The 22,121-nt window shown below is 31.4% G+C and overlaps 2 protein-coding genes across 2 annotated transcripts; one reads left to right on the top strand and one right to left on the bottom strand.

Moving 5' to 3' along the window:
- Positions 1–407: 407 nt before the first annotated feature.
- On the top strand, positions 408–1,871 carry LOC8269493 (protein MIZU-KUSSEI 1). The gene has a single exon (XM_002524338.4). It carries the CDS (start codon positions 785–787, stop codon positions 1,565–1,567), a length of 783 nt encoding a protein of 260 aa, XP_002524384.3. The 5' UTR covers positions 408–784; the 3' UTR covers positions 1,568–1,871.
- A 16,174-nt stretch (positions 1,872–18,045) lies between these two features.
- LOC8269496 (piriformospora indica-insensitive protein 2) lies at positions 18,046–21,008 on the bottom strand. The gene is made up of 2 exons (XM_002524341.4): positions 19,956–21,008; positions 18,046–19,476 (listed from the first exon to the last, which is right to left on the bottom strand). The coding sequence occupies exons 1-2, from the start codon at positions 20,169–20,171 to the stop codon at positions 18,256–18,258; spliced, it is 1,437 nt and encodes a 478-aa protein (XP_002524387.2). The 5' UTR covers positions 20,172–21,008; the 3' UTR covers positions 18,046–18,255.
- Between the last annotated feature and the right edge of the window lie 1,113 nt (positions 21,009–22,121).

Below are 22,121 nucleotides of genomic sequence, written 5' to 3'. Positions count from 1 at the left end.
TTTAGAAGCTTCTTCTGTATTTATTATTATTCTTTATCATAATAAATCAATGCTTGTTCCAAATTAGCACTATCAGAATCTCTAATCATTCTCCAAGATTAAAAGATAGAGAAAAGGAAAAGAAACATTTATGATACAAAACACCAAGGTGGCTAATGGTGGCTTATGGGTACATGTGCAATTGGGTATAGAGGGATAGAGAGAGAGAGAGAGAGCATGAAAGGACTAAAAAAAGAGCAGTGTGTTGTGCTACGATGGTCCTTTTTGTGGGTACGGTTGGTGTAGCCTTACTTGCGCTTAACCGTTTCCAATGCGAGTCAGAGTAATCAGTCTCTCTACACTCTCTATATCTCTCTCTTTATTGACCCCACTCACCCCTCCTTATTTCCTGCTTCAGGATTCAGCCCTCTCTCTTCATGCATTGATTAAGAAATAACAGTAAGGTATTGTCTGCTCAGATTCCACTATTGCTCCATCAGTTTAAAAAAACTCCTCTCTCGTCCATTTCTATCTGCCTCCTTTTAGTCTTTTCTTTCGGTTGATTGTCTTCAAGTCACACACAATTCTTTGTTTTCCTCTTCTGTTAGGTGGGGCTGTTCACCTTCCTTTTGTCAGGATTCTCTGTTCTTTTTGCTAGGCCCCAACAGGAAAAAATAGAAGGGGTAATAGAAGTAAAAAAATAAAATCAATAAAAACCTCTACTACATAACCACTAAATATAAGCAAACATAGCCAGAGTGTATCTTTCTCTCCATATAGTCCACACCCATCTTTTATACCCCAAATGAAGACAATAATAATGGCCAAGACTCCTCAAGACTCTTCCTTTTCTTTCTCCAGGAGATACTTCAACTGGAAAAAGAAAATTGTTGAAGATGATGATGATGATCAAGAAATCTTAACTTTCAACTCCTCCTCACATTTCTCTTCATGTGAGGAGGAGTTGAAAGATGATCAGGAGCTTAGAATAATAATGCCACAGCAATCACATAAAAAAAAGCTTCCTGTTATATCAGTGTCTAAGCTCCGATCGGCTCTTACTGTATTCGGTATGAGCCGATCAGCCTATCATTCTGGTTTAGCGACCAAATTGGTAGGTACCATTTTTGGCTATCGTCGTGGTCACGTTCATTTGGCATTTCAAGTAGATGTCAAACTGAATCCACCCTTCTTGATTGAGCTTGCAACTCCAACTAGTGTACTCGTCCGGGAAATGGCTTCTGGGTTAGTTAGAATTGCATTAGAGTGTGAAAAGAAGCCGCAAAAGAAAGCAGGGAAATTGTTGGATGAACCTATCTGGAGGACGTATTGTAATGGCAAGAAATGTGGTTATGCAATGAGACGTGAATGTGGTCCTGAAGAATGGAAGGTTCTGAAGGCTGTAGAGCCTATTTCAATGGGTGCTGGTGTGTTGCCGGGGAATGGAGCTGGGTCCGATGGTGAACTCATGTATATGAGAGCCAGGTTCGAAAGAGTTGTTGGATCAAAAGATTCAGAAGCATTTTATATGATGAATCCTGATGGATCTGGAGGTCCTGAACTTAGTGTCTATTTGCTTAGAGTTTAAGGTTTTTATGTCAGCCCATGTAGTAGGTACTTGGGTGCTAGTATCAGCATCCATATCCATTCCATCTGTGCTGTTCTTCTTCTGCTTTCTGATGTCTTAGTTCTTAGCTGTTAAGCCAATGTCCAAAAAAAAAAATGGAAGGGGGTCACTTCTAACTTCTCCATGTGTTCTTTTTTTGCTGTCGTCTGCTACCATGCTTAGTAATCTCTAGGTAATGGAAGGGTGGTGTTGCTGGGTTATATTTATGTATAGAGATAGTGGAAATGGTTTTTGCCTTTTGAGAAGTGTATAATATTCCACTTAATTTGGAAGATGGCTCTTGGCTTAGATGAGATTTATATTCAAACGAAGTATGATCTGCAATTAAAGACCAATTATTATAGGATGGTATGACAGTTTGCCATCATTATGTTAATGAATGGTTTCTAATTTCTAATATTAGTACACTACTTGATCCATTTGAGTCAAGTGTAGCCATAGATAGATACATTTGCAGCATCAGAAGTATTTTTGGTGAATATAATGAATCTTTGAGCTTTCATTTGCAAACTGCCTGGTTTTTCTTGATAATTGAGCTGCTAATGAAAATAATTAATGGGCTTAAAATAACCAAAGGCCACTCTGCTACTTTTCATGCTTTACTGCATATCCATTTTATGAATTCGAAAGGGTAAAAGGAACAAACAGTAAAAGATCGAATCCATAAGCTGATCTTGTGGGAGGTCTTGCGCCATACAAGGAAGCATGACTAGGATCCATCGCATGAAATACAGGGAAATATTTGTCCGATTGCTTGCACATCTTAGTAGTACATTTGTGGATTTCAAGGCTAAAAGCTTTAATTTATCTCTTGTGAACTGTGATTAATTAGATCGAAGACAAGACGATGAAATTGCATTGGAAAGTAGCAAATAAACTTTTGAATGGAGAGAAAGGATACTACTCCCCAGTACAAGAAGTTTTTGGTTTTCACATTACACAGCAAAAAGTGGCACTTCAAACAATTAGAGACTACATCTGTTTTTGTTGCGGATAAATGGTGCCTAACATAGCTCAAATGGCATCCAAATTTTCTTCTTCTTTTTATTATTATTATTATTATTTTAATTTCAATTTTAATTTCAAGGCTTAGTGTGCATATATATATATAAGCATCTGGTGTTGGTGTTGAATAACAATCTCCTAAAAAACTGACATAAATAAAACAAACAAGAAAATAATTTTTTAAAAACTATCCGCTAACTTCTTATTAATAATAAAAGAATTAACCATTCACTTTTTTATGTATTAGTTTTTTAGTGGATTATTATACTATATAACATGCTGACATGAAAACCCAATTCATGCCCTAATTTTTAGGACAACAAGATTAGACCTCATTTCTCTGATTGCCTTTTGCCTGAAATCAAAACTGAAATTTGGGTATATTATAAACGAAAAGTAAAATTAAAGGGTTTTCATGCTTGATCAAATTGTATCTCATTGATATTAAATTCATAATTGTTTAAGTAAATTAGTACTGTAGTATCTAGAGCAATTTCCACTTCCTTGGCTCAATTAAAAAGAATCCATCCACATCTAGACTCAAAATTTTATTGGAGGATCCTTTTCTGGGAAGTGGATTGAATTATGAGTACTTCTCATTGGAGGCCTCAAGGTTACAGAAGATGAGAAGGTATAGGCTAATGAAAACTTTCGGACATTAGGTCGAGTTGGGTTGGGTTGGGCTGAGTGTTAAAATCTCTATGTGTGTGAATTATGCAGGAAAGATGAATACTTCTCAAAATAGCAAGGGATAATTTTAAAAATAAAAATAAAAAAGGTATTTTTATAATTATTTAAAAAAAAATGGATTAATAATGAAATTTCTTAAAATAAAAATCTCTAAATGGACATTAGTTTTCTTTCTTGAATCTCTTTTTTTTTTTTTTCTTTTTTTAGTTTTGAGTATAAAATTGTGGATGGTCTATCTTTCTTACGAACATTCATATTTGAGCATGGAATTAGTGTCTTTAATAAAGTTTATATAAACAGATGCAAAACAACACATAATTTTCAATTTTAAAAAGGAAATTCTATGTGAAAAGAAAGGAACTAGAAGTATGCAATGAAGTTCATTTTCTCTGTATTACTTTTCTGTTTCTTCACATTTGTTGGAATATTTATCATTTTATAGTATTTGCAAATGCTGGAATTAGGAAAAATAATTGTTTACTTGCATGTTGTATGAGTTTATAGAAAATTTTAAGAGAAATTTTAATATTTTATAAATACCCATTACATTTTAATAATAATAATAATAATAATAATAATTTAATTATTATTAAATGTCTTTTTAAAAAAATTCGAATATTTTAAAATTTTATTAATACAAAAACATATAAATAATTTTAAATATTAATTAATTATATATAAAATTAATACCATAAATACATCCATCATCTCGTGCTGTAAAGGAGAAATGGCAATAGCCTCGCATAAGATAAACGTTTATATTATAAAATTAAACTACCCAAAACTTTTAGATTTGCTTTTGCCATTTTGAAGATATATAAAATTATTTGTTTATTTCTTTTCCTAGAAAGATACAAAAGAATTACTAATTGCACACAAATCAGGGGTACGAGTACGTGAAATGTGGTAATAAAATTCATTTGGGAGACCTTAAAATTCTAAAAATCAAATGTATAATTGTGGCATTGTGTCCTTAAAGTGTGTGAAGCGTTGGGTATTTGAACAATTCCTTTAAAAGTAGTTTCCCCTAACCTAATGCGATACGCTTACTATATTTCTTTTTGCATTTATTAGATTAACATTTTAAAATTTACAAAAATCACCAATTAAATTTAAGAGAAGAATATTGTTGAGGCATTTATGTCTTTTATAAGAATACCATTTCACACTTGTTTCTACTTGAGTTCTACAACCCGTTTTTCAGCTACTCGTGCTAGAAATTCAAGTAAAAGTTTTAATTAAAATCGGAAAAGATGTTCGATGAAGACAAAACAAATTATTAAATTTACTGAAATCAGTTAAAGAGACAAGCTATCAATAAAATTTTATGGTCTAATTTTCGAAATACCTGAAACAATGATTAGAAAATATTAAATGCGGTTGTCTGGACACTCTTTCTGATGATGAACCAATAATTAAATAATAATGGTTTAATGTGAATTGAATACGTAAAGTAGCATGTATTTGATATATTGTGTCGTAGTTCCTTATATAAAAAATGAAGTTATTTTTATTCTATAAAAAATAAAATTTTGTGAATGTAACGCGTCCTAATTCTATTAGCTATGTAATAAAGTCTTAGATTGAGTTGGACTCTTCTACTAGAGTCCGATAATTGATTTAGTCTCAAACTCTCAATTGTAGTTGAATATAAATTTAGTTAATCATATCTTTTTCAGATATAATAAGTCGGCATGTATTGCTCGGTTATTATTTCCTTATTTCAATATGAAAGCCTAGATAAATTAGAGGAGATTAGCTACATACGAATTCCAAAAGTGGAGAGAGCAGAGAAAAGGGGTTTCTGCGTCACTTGTGTTTCATGCTGGATAGGGTTTATGAGGAACATGGAGTAACTTAACCTTAAATTGGACAACGTAGCGCACAATCTGGCTTTTGTTTTCCTTAATCTATGAATTTGCTGACTCTGGATACCAATAACTTGAGGTTAATGTCAGCATTAGTCATTATTATTATTATTATTTCCTTCTTTAGAATTATTTTTACCGTACAATAAGCCCCACGTGAGGAAGGAAAATAAAAAAAGTCAATATGTACCACCTGTCCATTAATAATTTCGCACCACCGCACACAAAACTTTTGTTGCTTCCAGTGCCAATCGAAAAGGGGGAGAAAGTTTGGAAAGAAGACTGGTCAAATCAATGATTATAGGTTTTTATAAATATAAATATCAATGTAATTATTAATTTATTGGTGGATACCAAAAGTGAATAAAGAATTTCAAATTTTTTAAAATGAAAAAGTACAATGACATTGGTTGAGATTCAGTTTCCATATTTGATGGAATTGAGATTTGGATTGTGCTTTAAATGGATGTACAATGCACAATGGATGGACCATTTCAACAATCAAAGCTATTATTATGAGGATAGATTATGGTAATAATAATTTAAATTCTGGTTTTTAGACAAAACCTGGCAACACCCTTCCAAAAGCATTATTATTAATGGTCTTGGTTGCCCTCAAGACTCAATCACGCAGTTGTCTGCAAGTAACAGCTCAATGGATAATACAAAAAACAGATATATAAAAATTATTCTTAGAACAAATATTTAATGATTATTTAAAGTTTCCCATTAATAGTTACAATTAATTATTAATTTACTATAGGAGATTGGATTTAAAGGACTGGAAAGAGCAAAATTGTTTAAATTAAATCAGTATAGAAAACAATTTGTCTCTTTGTGATGGAAAGTTGAAACTTGAAAGCCTCCATCTTCTGCAAGGCATTGACGAAATGGCTTTGCATGGTTGCAGAAATTTAGACCCATATTTAACTGCACAACTTTACACAATCATTTCTTTTTGTTCAAAAAGTCAGCCCAAATTAATTTCAATTTCTTTTATCGGGCCTTTTCCTCGTTGCTGACTTTGTAGGGCAATTACTGTTTCAGGGAAATATAAAGGATAGAAGAAAAGGGAAAATTGCACAATTTGGTTTATGTTCAGGAATTGCAAGGAAAAGGGTCTATTAATGCATTTTTATATGGACCATTGAACACGTTTATATTAATATAAGATGTCTCTTTCTACACATATGCTTATATTTTATACCCACCAATATGATGTTACTACGTAATTATATAGTTTAGTGACTTAATTTATAAGTAATATATTTTGCAACTGAACATTAAAATTAAAATTTCACTAAATTTAATATATATATATATATACTTCAATTATTATTATATCATTTGGGACGCGACTATATGCTCAACTTGGGGACATGGAAATTGAACATACAGCAAAGGCTGCATTCCGTACAATTATTTAGCTATCTATTTCTTATATTATAATATAAAGATATAGTTAGAATAATAAATATACTTATCAAGAAAAATAAACAAATATAGTCAGGAGGACAAATATGCCTTGAGAATGAGACATATCGAAACAGTTGAATTTTTGAGATCAACATGTCTTGCAGGAGACTTGTAGATGTATGACAAATATCTAATACACAATTACTCAATTAATTTCAATTGATTTCCATGTCAAAAAAACGCAAGTCTCTTACTGCTCCCGTCATCCATGGAAAATAAATTGATTTGTTTGCTTGCATCAGATTCATGGAAAATTAAAGAGCAACATGCATAATATATATAGTTCCTTTGACATTAATCAAAATCCTATTGATTAGTAATAAATTAACGTAATTCGGTAGTATATGAGTAAACAAAGAATTCGGTGAAGGAAAGAAGGCTGTCCTCTTCATTGATCATCATTTTATGGGCTGTGTCACCAAGTCTAGTCTCTTATTCTAGAGCACACCCATGTTGAATGACTTTTTAGGTATCGGCTGTGGACTCCCTGTCTACAGTACCAATTATTTTATTATAAAGAAGTAAAGAAAGTAGATCCAAATGGTGGCTTTTCTTGTATCACCCAAAGTGTCAATTTTCAATGAGAGAGAGAGAGAGAGAGAGAGAGAGAGAGAGAGAGAGAGAGAGAAAGAGAGAGATCACATCAAACCTAACTACTGTAATATCTTTTTAACTGCATCTACGAAAACCCAGATCAAATCAATTCAAACTAAATTGCTATAATTTTGATCATTAAAAAATCAACAAACTTGGTATGTAAATTGAAACAATAATAAAAAGAAGAGGTATACAATACTTTCTTCCCTTCATATGGGAATGAATTATGCTAATATGTGTTGTCAAATGAATAAATCTTTCTCCTAATCAAGCTATACAGTAAATAAAATAACTTATAAAAAACAGAGAAAAAGAAAAAAAAAAACCCAGTTGCTTATAATCTGACCTCATTCTCATTCACCGATCAAGGCACAGTCTGTAACCACAAAAGGATTAGTTTCAGTTTTGGATAGAGTTGTGTCTCTTGGAAGGACCAGAAGGTGGAATAGGGACACCTTTAGGCAAGAAGTTGAACATCTGATTCCGGTACATGAAACTCGTGTCATACAATTTCCGGTGATCGGGCTTCGTAGTTTCTGATTGCATCAACACCCTTTTATCCACCATTAGAGTCACACCAGGTCGAGCAGCATTAACACAAGAACTTACAGCAAGAACCGAAAATATGAAGAAAAGACATAAGATCATGTTGCAAGAAACACCTTTAAACCGAAAAGAAGAAGAAGCCATGGAAGAAGATATTATTAATGGATGATGATGATTGGTAGGGTTTTAGAGAGAAATGAGAAGTGGGTAGTGATTGTTTCTAATACTTTCGCTTTTTTATTTCTGGTTTTTTTACAGAGATGAGAGGCGTTAATATATAATATGTGCATGGGAAATGGCAAGGGCGCAATTTTAAGGAAAGTGTGAATGTAATTGTAAACAGCACGGAAAATCGAAGGCAAAAGAGGGGAGACCAAATGAGTGAAACGCACGCTAACGACTACTGTATTTCTCCGTTTTGATATTTGATATGTCAACGGTTTCAAAAATATTAATATTCCTGTGCCGGCATAGACTTTATATATCCTCTCCAATATATTAAAATAAATATTTCTACATTAAAGAATATCTTTTTTACGTTTGATAGCTTGATGATATTATTATCTAATTTTTTTTATTACGTTTGCCTTTCCAATTTAATTAAAACGTAGAATTATTTATACTGACAAGTAATTAATAAATATAAAACAATTTCATGTTCGAACTTTATGAAAAATAATAAACAGCAACGAGCTTCATGGTTGCCCTAAAGAGAGTTTTCGTATACAGGGGAGGAGGCAAGGGGACATGGTGGAGCTATATAGTCTTGGTCCTTCAACTTTTCTTTATTCTTTTTAAGGCAAAAAGTAATTGCAATTTCTTAATTTTTAGCCAAAGTGGAATTAAATTCTTAAACACTTTTAGTAGCTTACTTATATTTTTAAAGTTTAAAAAATAAAATAATTATATCATTATTGAAATTAATTATATTTACTTCACTATACCAATGAAAATTCAGTTAGTTTTAAGTGTTTCTTAACTCACGTTTTTTGCATGTGAGTATTAACTCTATCTTTAGCTACATTTCCTTCAAGAGAGATGATCCCACACCACAATTCTTTAACTTTTAAAGTGATAATTTCTTCTTCACTTTAATAAAAAAAATACCATCTTTAATTAAGAAGTAGAAATGGATGAAATAAATATAATTATTATATTTTCCAAATTTTAGGATCATAACTTGATTTTTTTAAAAAACTTAATTACACTTAAATCGAGATTTTGACAACCTAATTATACTTTCTGTCCTTTTTTTTTTTAATATGTATAAAGCTAAGTTGATATTCGTCCCCCCTACCCCAAAAAGAATTTGTAATATATATATTTTCCCCCTTAAAGAAAAAAGGTTCTGCTTTCGCCCTTATCAAAACAAAAACCTTTTATCAAGAATCATGCCTTCAAACGGATTAAAATTTACGCTCATCCATCCATCACCAAGAATTTCAAGTGTTTTCAGTCTGACTCATCCGGTGTGTCCATTTAATAAGCACAAATTGCCTACTCCATGGCATTCCAGCTTGCCCATCTCAATGTTCAACGACCCAAGAAAATCGAAGCTTTGTAAATATGAGTCCAGATATCAAATTTGAGTGAATTTAATCCTCAAATATGCAATACCGGCAAAATGTTTGATATGTGGATATATACGTATGTGTTTGGGATAGAAGAAACAGACATTCATGAAAAAGGACCGATCAGTACTTCATGATGAATTGGAAACGTGGGAGACAGCTTTTTAATTTACTGTTTCCTTTTCTAATCAGATATTGTCAGGGAAAGGGTATATGCATGCTTACGAGTTGCTTAGTCACTTGAGATTTCTTCGTTTGAATTGTGCTCTCTTTGCAAAGGAAAAATAACCCTTCTTCTTCTTCTTATTATTATTATGCATTAACTTTCTTTCCTTTTCGACAGCCATTAGTTTGTCTCATGGAAAGAAAATTATCCTTCTGGGAACATTATAAAATTCTGGGTCATCGCAGTAATGGTTACTAATTTTCATGCCTTGGAAAAAAAAAATGCATAGTTTAATTTGCTGAGTCCATATTTTTTTCTTAAATTTGACAGTTTGAATTTTGTTAATTCATCAAGTGTATAAAATATAGGGATCTTTTGCGTGCGAAGCTCAGTTAAGAAAAGGAGCAAATTGGGGTCCAATAATACTTGCAAAACATTCAATCAGACAGTGATAGACATCTCCATTAACAATAAAATCCCAGTTCTAATCACAATATTTATTTCCTGACAAAACACTTAATTTTCTTCAATAAGTAGATTGAATGTAAAAGAAAGATTGAGCAATTTAAGTTTGCTTCTGTTAACTTGTATTGACCAAACGATACAAAATCTGAAAAATCTTATACCCGCTAGGTTTCTATTTTCTGACGGATTTTTAATTTAATTTTCTTTTTATTTTCAAAAATATATATTCATAATTTTATTTCTTTTTATTAAAAATAGATTTTCATTCAATTAAAAGACACTTTCACAGCTAAAAAAAGCACCATAAACGAATAATTTATTTGATTCCTTTAATTCATTTTTTTAAAACTTAAGAATAAAAATAATAGCGAATAAGTCTTTAATTAGCTGAGATAGATTCTTGTAGAAAAAACACACACATATATATAGCGAGAAATAAATAAAATTAAACTAAAATTATAGTAATGAGTCATGAAGAGTAATGACTTTGAATAAAGAAAACCATTACGTGTTGAACATATGGCATGTTCTGAACAAGTTGGATTCTAATGTCAAATGTCAACGTGTATGGGATGATGATCTCATTTTCCTTTTTTATGATAATTTATTTATCAACTATTAATTTGGCAAAAATTAGGAAATATTTGACCTTTTGGGACCGACATTTTAAGAGCAGATTTCTTGGTTAACTAGGTGATTATGGAATGGAGTTGTTGGATTTTGAAAGGGTCCAAGTGTTCTTGCATTTTTTGTTTCCCAATACTTATGCTACTCTTACATTATAAGCAATATTCAATTCCTCTAATTATGGCTTAACATTAGTTACATATTTTTCATCAATTTCTAAACTAATATGTCAGTCTTATATTTATTATTAAGTTATATTCTTTAAATATAAAAATATAACATTTTTAAAGAAAAATTAAACCGTCTGTTATGATTTTAAAAAGATAATTCCAATTGGTTAAGAAGCGGTCTAATTATTATTCACATTTATCAGAAATTTAAGCAGTGAATTTTTGGAGGAATGCTGCGAGCGGTAGAGTAGAGTCCGTTGTGATGAGTTGGGGTAGCTGAAAGTGGGCTCATTCTTGACGCGTTGGGGTCATTTTAGTGGTCTTTTTAACTTTGAGTCGCTTTGTCAAGACAAAGACAAATGTCATAGTTGCCTAAAAGAGTGCACAAACTTTGTGATAATTTCCTCGTCTCTTCATCTGTTTTTCTATTTCTTGACTGCTCTACAGTCTCCATTAATGTTAGTATTACTCTTTATTAGAAAAAATATAAATTATTATTTAATAATATATATAGAATTAATAAAACTTCAAAACTGAAAATAAATAATAATTTTATAAATGAGTCGATAAATTTAAAGGATATCACTAGAGTAGACATTTTATTAGTAAATTGAATTGTAATTTCATTAAATATTAAAATTAAGATTAATGTTAAAATATATGATATTAAAATAAAAAATTTAAAAATTATGTACTAGAAATTATAAAATTTTCGGCAATTAAAGCTTTTTAATAAGTAGTTTTTTTTGCTGTCTTAAATATATAAACTTTTGATTTTAATTAAGGGTGGTATTTTTCTTTCTATACTCATTTATGTGTGCTGTCTTCATTGGCTATTAGATAACCGTTCTAGAATCTTTATGACCAAGATGTCTATTTTTTTTTTTTTTTCTTTTCTTTTTTCCTTCAATTCTATTAGATAATTACAATCAAATGTATTTAAGACCTTATATCCCAAATCTCTGAAAGGAAGGATCAATCTGTAGCCATATGGAGCAATAGTCTGATATGTGTATCGAATTTTTCATTTTCTTTCACAAACACAATTTACACAAACTCTTCAAGAATTAATTTAAGTCATTTTATGAGAAAAAATAGTGAGAAAAATAAAAAAAAAATAAAAGAAAGAAAAAGCATGTGCTATGTGAGAAAACAACACTTTAATTTGTTGAATATTATCTAAAAAATAATAAAATATCCTATTAAGTAAAACCTACAAATCCATATGATATATATTATGTCTAGGTAATTATTTTAATAACTTTCGCAAATTTTATAAATGATTCTCAAAATTTTTAAACATGAATCCAACCAAATAGCTAATTCTAGTCATTTTGGTATTGGTTAGATTCAAGCTCAAAATCTTTTTGTTTGATTTTAATATTCTCTCATTCATTTAACTCTCATTTAATATATCAATTCAAATTATAATATGATATAAGAACATGTTTGACCCGGTTTCTTAATTTTTCAGTTTTCTGTCTGGATATTCAGTTCTAGAAATCCGGTCCAATGTTGCCACTTCTTTGAATTCAATCTTAAATTTCAAAAAAAAAATTTCAATTTCAAGTGACAAGTAGCGTCAAATTGAATTCCAATTGCACTTTAGGTCAAGTATTAGAGATCTCACATCTTTAAAAATAAGAGATACAAACCATTTATAAGGATAAAAATTCAACCAACCAAGTGTCTAGTTCTAGTCATTTTATTATTAGTTGGACCCAAGTCTAAAGTCTAAAATCTATTTGTTGTGCTCTAACCTTCTCTCATTCATTTAATTCTCATTCAAATTATAATAGTATCAAACCAATCACACTAACACTAAAGTCATATTAATTAAATATTAGAATACTCATAAATTTAATTTAATAATAAATATATATCTTAATTTAAATAAAAAAAATTTATAACTCAAGGAAAGAAAAATTATTGCCAGTTGAAGGGAAACAATTCTCATTTGCTGAAGCATGGAGTTAAATCACATTCATAATTTGCAGTTGTGATTTCTTCATTTTCTTTTTCTTGCTAACAATTAGTCTTATTATTTATAAGCCATGGCTGTAACATCATGGACTCGTTAGTATCAAATTAATTGTTTTAGTCTTTCAATTGCTCTAATCGCTTTCACTATATAATTTTCAAACCAAATATATGATCAATTCAAAAGAAAAATAAGATGGAAACCTCAACCTCAAAAAATCTGACCAAATCAGTCACCATTATTAAGTTGAAGGAACCTCTTATTCCATGTTCCAAATGTGGATTGTGATTATGAAAGGGAACTAATAACTATGACCAAATTTAATATGCTAGAGTACTTGTTCATGAATTTGGAAATTTCTCATTTCAAATTCTTTGATCTGGATGATAACTTCTTCTTTTTTTTTTTTTTTAAAAGATTGTCTATTTAGAAAATTATAATGAATATTCTTTTTAAGAAAAATATTTAGTTTACATTTTTCTAGTTTTATTATATGTCATTCCAAATTCAGATTTTTATGATTTTCTTAAAGATAAGTACTATGATTGTTAAGATTTGATAATGTTTGTTTAACATTCGATGATTAGGTAATGTTAGCATGTTATTATTATAGGTTAGAGAAAGGGGACCTCCGACAGTAAATATGTAGTCATCATCTAAAGCTTTATGGTTTAAATATTTGGTAATTAGTTTACGATGGTCTCACAATTCCATCCCATTGCATAGTAACATCCAATTAGAATAATAAAATTTATACCGTTATATCAATGTAAGAATAAATAAATAAATAATAAAAGAAAGGCTTATAAAATAATCATTACGGGTGAAGGTCAAAGACTGCCCAAAATCAAAATATAACATCATGTAAGCAACTGCCATTAGACCAGGAGTGACACTTTTAGACCTCAAAATTCCATGTATGGCTCAAGTCTAAAAGAAGCTACCAAAGATTTAAATTTCATTTCACCTTCCTTCCACACTACTATACCACGGTGGACTTTTCACCTAAATTATTCAAATATTATTTGCATTAAAGATGATAATATAATATAAAACATTACTAATTTAATTTTTTTTTTCTTAACTTGCTTTCTTGTGACTATTTCAACCTTTTTTTTCTTAGTTAAGGATGTCAAAATAAATTAATAATCTCACCTTTATTTTTCTCAATTGTGCAGTTTTTGAGAAGGAAGAATCTAAGCCTGAGTCCACTGTTGCCCATATTAGAAAAGATATTGAAGTTTTAGGTGAGGGGCTAAACCCTCAAGAGTAAAACCAGAGTTTTGAAACGCGTTCCCTAATTCAATCTGACAATACATAGGTTTCCCTCTAAAGAATTTCTTCAAGTGCAACTTAGATATGGCTTGGAAGGAAGGGGAGAATTTTGCGTGGGGAGCAATTGTATTTTGTAATGAGAAGAGCCTGATAATGGACGGTCATTCCTTCATATTCAGGACTGGAATGACAGTGGTTGGGGAAGCTTATGTTCTAAGGGAAGCTATTTTGCTAGCATTAAACATTGGTGCAAGGAAGGTTATGTTTAAAACAGACACTAAAGGAGTGGTAAATGCCCTATACAAGGGTTCTGGAGATTGTAAATGAAAATTGAACCTTATACAAAATTATTGTTAAGTGATTTTGAGGAAACTTCGGTTAGACATATTAGCAGAAAAGCTAATCTTGTTGCTGATTGGATAGCTAAAAACTGTAAGTTTTGTTTTGGTCCAATTATTGAATCTCTAATCCTCCGTTTATTTTGGAGGATCTTTTGTACTCTGATATTTATTCTATGGCTGAATAATGCAATATTTAATTGCATTAAAAAACATACTTTAGCGCTCAATAATTAAGTCGATTTCGATCCATAAAAATAAAATAAAATAGAAATATTTTTAATTTTATTTTCTTAAAGAAAAAAAGAAAAAATTAGGATAATCAATATTAAATTTATATTATATAAAGTGGTTTCATAATTAGTGGAAAGAGTTTTTATAGGCGTGTATGGTTAAAAAGTTTACTATTAAATTTTATTTATGAAATATTTTCAATGTAGTATTAAAATATTTATAGGAAAAGAGTTTAAAGTTTGAATTTTTACTTCTCATGTTATTTATTATTTTTAAGTACAAAACAGAATTCGTTTTCTCTCTAACACCCAAAATTAGGGTTCATATGCAGGGCTGCTTTTGGTGGTTTTCACAATTGAAATCGAGCCCCCTTTGTGGTTAGGATTTAGTTTGCTTTTTTTTTTTCCTTTTTTTTTGTGGATTCTTGGGTCTAGGCTTCTAAGTTTTCTTGTTGATGGTATTATTATTAGAACTTCTGTTTCTCTTTTGGTTTTAATAATCGATCATAGTGGATCCTTTTTTTTGTGCGGTGGTGGCATGTCCTTTCCTTAGCCTCAATCTTATGGGATGCCATTTTTTGTTGGGGGTTAATGAAGGAGCAGAAGAAAAGCTGGCTAAACGGGAGATTCATGAGTGGCGATGGAGGAATTTCTCTCCTAGTTTTTTGCTTCTTCCGATTAATGGCAAGGGTAGAGGGACTGTGAATGGGTGATCTCTGCTTTGGCAGAGGATATGCTCAATCCCCTCTTATATCTTTTGAGCTTCAAGGTGATCAAGTTTTGTTGTAAATGGTGGAAACTAGACCCAAATCAGTGCAACGTTTATTTACAAGGCTTGATCGAGCAGTTCCTGACCAGAGAGGAGGTGGCGGTTGTGGGTACTCTAGGATTTCTCTCTAAGATGAAGATCTTTTCATTAAGGGGCAATGTTGTACTTTTCCTTTTATCTTTGTTAGGCCATTAGGGCTTTAAGCCCATATCAGTAGGTCTTAGACCCATTTTGATGTTGGAAACTTTTTAAAAGTACTCTATAATTAATACATTATTTGTACTGTGTAAATTTATTTACAAAAATATTATTTTTATATTTATATTTTTAAATTTGTTTAAAAATATAGTGTGGTTGTTTTTAATTATTTTATAAAAAAAATAACGAAAAGCCAAAAAATAAGTAAAATTAAATTTCTTAATATTTTTGATAGTTTTACGCAGTAAAAAAAAAAAGTTACACCGTATTTAAAGAAAATATGAGTATTTTTTTTTATGTTTATAGGCCTTTGTTAGGTTTAATATTGTTAGTCTGCATCAAGCTGTATTTATATTAGTTATATGTGGATCCATTAATGCCAATCTTTTTATTGATAAGAAAAGAAATCTAATAAATATTTGTACGTATAATATATTAGAGATATACATTCTTTTTTAGAGTGGTTTTATTTAACATTTTTAAATTTTTAAATAAAATGATTCTATAAGTTCAATTGAAAAGAGTAATTTATTACCAACCAAACACTCTCAAAGAGTAATTTATTGGATTGTATAACTTTTCTATTTTTGATTTTCTTTTTGTATCAGAGGTATTTTGACTGCAGATTGCACACAATACAAATATATCAATTTTTGTATAGTATTTATAGCTATTTCAAGTAGTTATTTTCTTTTACGTATTTCTCAACTTTAAATAGATCATTAATTATTATTATTAGATTAAGAATGTCGAAAAAAATTCAAATTCATTTTTTTAAAATTCTTATAAATAAAAATATTAACCGGATTATTCTTTTAATTAATTTTATTTTATTTTTATAAGTTTGTAAATTTTACAGTTTTGCTTTACTAATTTGTCACAGATTTCTCTTTTCGAGTAAAGCAAAACCACGAATTGCTTTAAAGACCTTCAAACTAGAGTGCACTCAAAAGAATATTTAAAAAAAGTTGGTATCCAAAAATATTCATACGCTGAAAAGATTGGACTTAGAGCAGATCAATTTTCTGCTATGCCTATTCAATAAAATGATGGGTCATTCTTAATATTATCTCTTCTGTTTGGATACAGGTTTTTTCATTTTTAAGGTTTTGAGGGTTTTATAGAGTTTTAAAGCATTCAATCTCTGTTTGGGGATGAGTATTAATTAAAAAATAAGGTATTTAGAAATTCTTAAAAACCTTTAGAAATATTCAAATCTCAACCCACCAAATTGATAAATTAAAGAAATTTTAAAATCTTTATTTACTATATATTATTCCCAAATAATATAAAATTAAAAATTCTATCTTACATTTTAAATCCTTTGCCTCCATTTATTTTATAAACTTTACTTTACCATCAATTTTGCCAAACATAGTGTTAATTGCCTGCAGCTTTCTTCATTGTATATTTGTATCAAACTATAGAAACAAAGGATTTGGCTGGCTTATGTGATGATGTAGCATACATATACTTGATTAACAGAGAGATTAAAGTATTTTAGAGAGTTTAAAACACTTAGGTTAACCTTTAAAAATAGGCTGAATTAATAAATAAATCCTAATAATACAATAGGTTGCAAATAAATGTTTATGTTAGGATGAATTTTGGTTTTTATCTGACTATATCTTCATTACTGTGTTACATTCTAACTTTATTTAGTTCAGATGGAGGTGTTGATTTCATAATAATAGTGTACTTTTCTTGGGAAAGGAAAGGGAAGGGAAAGAATGGTAAAGAAAAAGAAACAAAAGTGAAGTGGTAATGATAATACAAAATCTCATCATATAATGATTCAACTGAAAGTAAAACCATAGCAAAAGGCAACTCAGAGGAAAGAAGTGAAGTGAAGAGCATTCAATTTGACTTCAATCTAACAAGATGACACAGACTGAGAGCTTATTAATGCCCTGAGGACTCAAAATAATAGAAAGAAAGAAGGAAACCCAAACCTAGAACAAAGTGAAGCCTTATATCAGCTTGCCAGAAGCTCTTTTTCTTTTTTCTGTTTTTCTATTTTTGCTAATAATATTTGGGTGTATCTTCAAATGGATCTTTAGCCATCATCATCATCAGCTTTAATCACATATGTAAATATGTCTATCCAGTCCAACCATAAAGCAACTGTGCACAGCCTACTCCCCATTATGCCAAAGTACAGCCTCCACACGCAGAGGCCACAGGTCTACTCCTCTCCTACACTTTCACTTTCAATATATTTATGTCACAGCTGCCAGTGCCATGCCTTGATATTCTAATTTGATTTTACCTAATCTGCTCATGGTTATCACTTATCATCCTAACAAAAATTCCCTATAATTGAACCTAGTTGGGCTCTTGCTTTTGGTTCATCACCAATAAAAAGGACTATGGGTAAAGAAAGAAGCCTTAGAACACAATTTAACAGACATTGCCATTTGAAAAAGATGTAGATTAATATGTTGTTATATCCACCAACCAAATCTCAACTGCCAATTTCTTCTTTTATTTTATCAATAACTGCCAACTGAGTATGCAAGATTTGTATTAATACATTAGCAATTAGAACCATGTTAAGGTTACGACCAGTTGGAGAGAAAGGAAAATTACAAGGCAATGGAGAAGTAAAATAAACTTTTTCTTACATCTTAAATAGTTATACTCTCTAAGCTTGGCATATATTTTCTTACAGGGTCTATAGGAGGCTATTCAAGAGTAGCACCATAAATATCTCTACTATAAAAATCCACAGGAACCCATCAATACCATAGCTTGAGAACCCCAAAGAGACCACGAAATGGGAACTTTGATCCGATTTGTCATTGCTCAACTTGGAATCTGATATGGATTCGAGCAATGTGACCTGTTGTTGGCATGGCTTTACCCCATATGGAACATGGCTTGTGGAGATTAACCAAACAGGAAAACAAAGATTGGGATTATTCCATGCCCCAAAACGGCTGCCGAGGTTCTTGTAAAACTCTTCAGAGAATTGGAGCGCTCCTGTCAGATTGTTTCCATTTAGGTAAAGAGCACTAACACAAGGCAAAGTTGCTAGCTTTGCTGAGATATTGCCCGTAAGATTGTTATTACTAAGACCCAAAAATCTCAACTTTTTCAACTTTGTAATGGATATTGGAATTTCCCCAGCCAAAGCCATGTTAGAAAGATCTAAAATGACTAAATTCTGTAGCTTTTGCCACTCTATCGCATGGAGGTCTCCATGAATAGGGTTGTTAGACAACGCCATTTCTTCCAAAGAAAACATCTCCTGAAGTGACTTGGTCAAGCCACCAGAGAATTTGTTGTTTCTTAGATCCAAAAGTGTCAAATTTTTCAGGTAACCAATCTCTACCGGCAAGTTACCCTCTAGCTGATTATTGCTACAATCAAGTTTCAAGAGTGAAGACATGCCTCCAAAAGTGGAAGGTAAAGGACCAGAGAGTAAATTTCTGCTTAAATCCAAGATTAGAAGCTGAGATAACCTACCAAAACTATCTGGAATCCTACCACTAAACCAGTTTCCCGCAAGTACTAGCCTCTTCAAATTTGCTAATGCACCAAAATTACTTGGTAATTCTCCTGTCAAGCCATTTTCTAGTAGAACTAAAGACTGGAGCTTAATTAGGCCACCAAAAGTAGTAGGAACCCGTCCAATAAGACCAGGATTCGATCTAAACTCTAACTTTTCTAAGTTGGCTGCAAGTTTTTCCCAATTTTTGGTAGGGATAGTGATTGGATGTTTGAAGGGTGACAAAAAGCAATTAAAGAAGGATAACGATTTTATGTGCGTAAGCTGAAACAAGTGTGGCCTAAACTCCGCATTTAGGGAACAATCAAAGGAGTTGTCATGAATGGGTCCAATGCTCAAGTCAGTCACATACCAAAGGCCATCAAAGATATCACAAGATACTCCCTGCAGAATAAAAATGGAAGCTTTATATCACTCATTTGTTGCAGATAATTACATCCACTACAATGTTAGAAATACATGCATTTATTCACTATATTTCTTTTTCGTTTTACTACTAAACAAATCTCACTATTTCAAGATTTTAAATATGAAACAGTAACATTATCACTATACTGTGTAAAGGGTGCTTCACAACAAAATATAAGCAACATTAACATGAAAGTTCATTTAGTCAAGACTAATCAGTCCTTCAATTAGAGATATTTTTTATTTAAATTAGAGATATAGATTTAATCCAATAATTTGATAATGAAAGAATAAAATCTTTTAATTTAACAAGTACACACTAAGATGGAGAAAAGAACAGTACCAAAGAAGTAAAAAAAAAGTGAGGTATTTGTCTTTTTTAGGACTGTATTTCAATGTAACAGTAAAGAATTCATAGGAGGTTAAACTTAAAAAAAAAAAAAAAACAAAGTTACCTGAATAGGAGTCCACCCACAAGGATCAGGATAGAGATCAGAGCCATTCCACCAGTTACCCACAAATCCTTGAATGGCAGAATACAGTGCTGCACGCTCTCCATCCTCCATTGAAGCTGCATCATTCTCTGCTTCACCAGAGCACCACACACCCAAACATAACAGAGATGACACTAAAATGACTTGTTTAATGGTTGCAGAAATTAAGATTTTCATGGGTTGAAATGTAAAAAGATTAGCTTTTCAAGAAAAAGAAAGTGCAAATATTTGGATAGCCTAAAACAGAGGAATAACAGAGGAAATTAGAGTGAGTACTGGTCTTGGAATGGGTTGAAAACAGCAGGTGAACATCCTAGTCAATGACAAAGATGTGGGTTCTTAAATTTGTTCACTAAAATGCTAAAAAAGAAACAGAAGATCTATGCATAAAAACAGAACCAAAAGGAGAAGTAAAATAGAGAACTTTGAGACCAGCAAATTGGTGCAAAAGGTTTTTAGAAATGGGACCCTCTTCAAAAAAGGCAAAGATACAAAGATTAGTGAGTAAGAGAAGTAGTGATGGTGAAGAGAAAACAGAAGCAGAGTAAGGAAGATTCAAGAACTTGACTTTCTTGCTTGTTTGCTTCCATGTGCTTGTGGAAGAGGAAAGAAAGCAAAGTAATATAGCAAAGCAAAGGACACAAGGCTTAAGCACACTTCTCAAAGCTGTGAAATAAAGTAATAATAATAGCAAATGACAGTAAATATATGATCAGATCAGAGTAATCGCAAGTGGAGGAGATTGGGTTGTGTTAGGTTCTTTAGAAAGCGAAAGGAAGGTGGTAAATAGGGACCCTTTACACAGTTCTTGTTATGCACCCTTGTAATATAATATAACAATAATTATATTACTAAAATTAGTTTAAAGGGAAGTGGCAGTTGGAGAATTTATAGTTGGGGGAGGTGAGAGATTAGTTAAAATGGGGTTTTAGGGTTTATTTAGAGATAGAGAGAGAGAGAGAGAGAGAGAGAAAGACAGAGAGATAGAGAGAGGGAGGGGACCATTGTTCATTGCCATTTGCCCATGCAAAAAAGTAAGAGATGCATGTAAATGCATGCAAGACAAATTTTGGTTTTGGCTGTTGCTTTTCTATTCTTTCTTTCTGGGCTATTGGGGTTCTTAAGATTTGTCAGATGTAGACACAGAAAAAAGGACAAGAAGGCATTGAGGTTATAACCAAAAAGAAAAACAAAAGTGGATGATACTCTTTTTTACCCTGCAAATAGGTTTGGAGTAAATGGCAGCTGGGGATTGAAAATTGAAACTTAGCTCTTTGTGATTTCTCATTCAAGACAAGAAGCCATAACCCAGCTTTTGTGTAAAGCTTTTGCTTTCGTTCTGCTCCCCAAATTGACACTATTGGTTCTGTTTCACATGTGTCTTTAAGAAGGGTGTTCACAGGCGCATTAAAAACGACCTGTTAAACCAAGCTTAATCACATGCAGAGTTTTTCATTTGGGCCAGAGTCTGGCCTTAGCTAGAATCATCGGCTCGATGACAATTGAATATTTACCCGAAAGTCAAACAAGAAAAAATATGAAAGCTACCTTATACACTCATATGATAGGTTAACTGGAGCAATTTAGTTGTATATTAGCATATAAATGTAGCTTTAAATCACCATGAGATAAACCAGACACACTGATTGACCAAGAAAACCAGACACTTACTGGTACCACAACTTTGCAACTTTTTATAAACTCAAGTGCCTGTAATAGCAAAGATAGGGTGGTAATATTGAAAAGACAGGAATTTATCAGTACTTATTAATACCATAAAAATGAAAACGACATAAGTGCTACTGCACCTAGCCCATATGATATAAGATATTAATCAGCTTGGATAAGTCAGAAGCTAGAGGGGGCCATCTTGTGGGTGAAACAGTATAGATCCACAACGTAGAAAAATTATGTTAAGGTGTTGCCAGCGAACCACAAAGAGAGGGCATAAGCATAAGGAGAAAGAGAACAAGAAGAACCAAAACAATAGTAATTGTCCTTTGGAGCCCTTTACGGTTTGGTGTGTACAAGAAATGGACCACACATGCGAGTTGGGTTCTTGAGTCTAAGATGCATAACCCACTATCTATAGACCCTACTGAATATATTTTTGGACAGGGTGTAGTT

Source organism: Ricinus communis, chromosome 4 (genome assembly GCF_019578655.1).
Source record: "Ricinus communis isolate WT05 ecotype wild-type chromosome 4, ASM1957865v1, whole genome shotgun sequence".
NCBI classification, from domain to species: Eukaryota; Viridiplantae; Streptophyta; class Magnoliopsida; order Malpighiales; family Euphorbiaceae; genus Ricinus; species Ricinus communis.
This window is presented reverse-complemented; position numbering and strand designations above follow the sequence as displayed.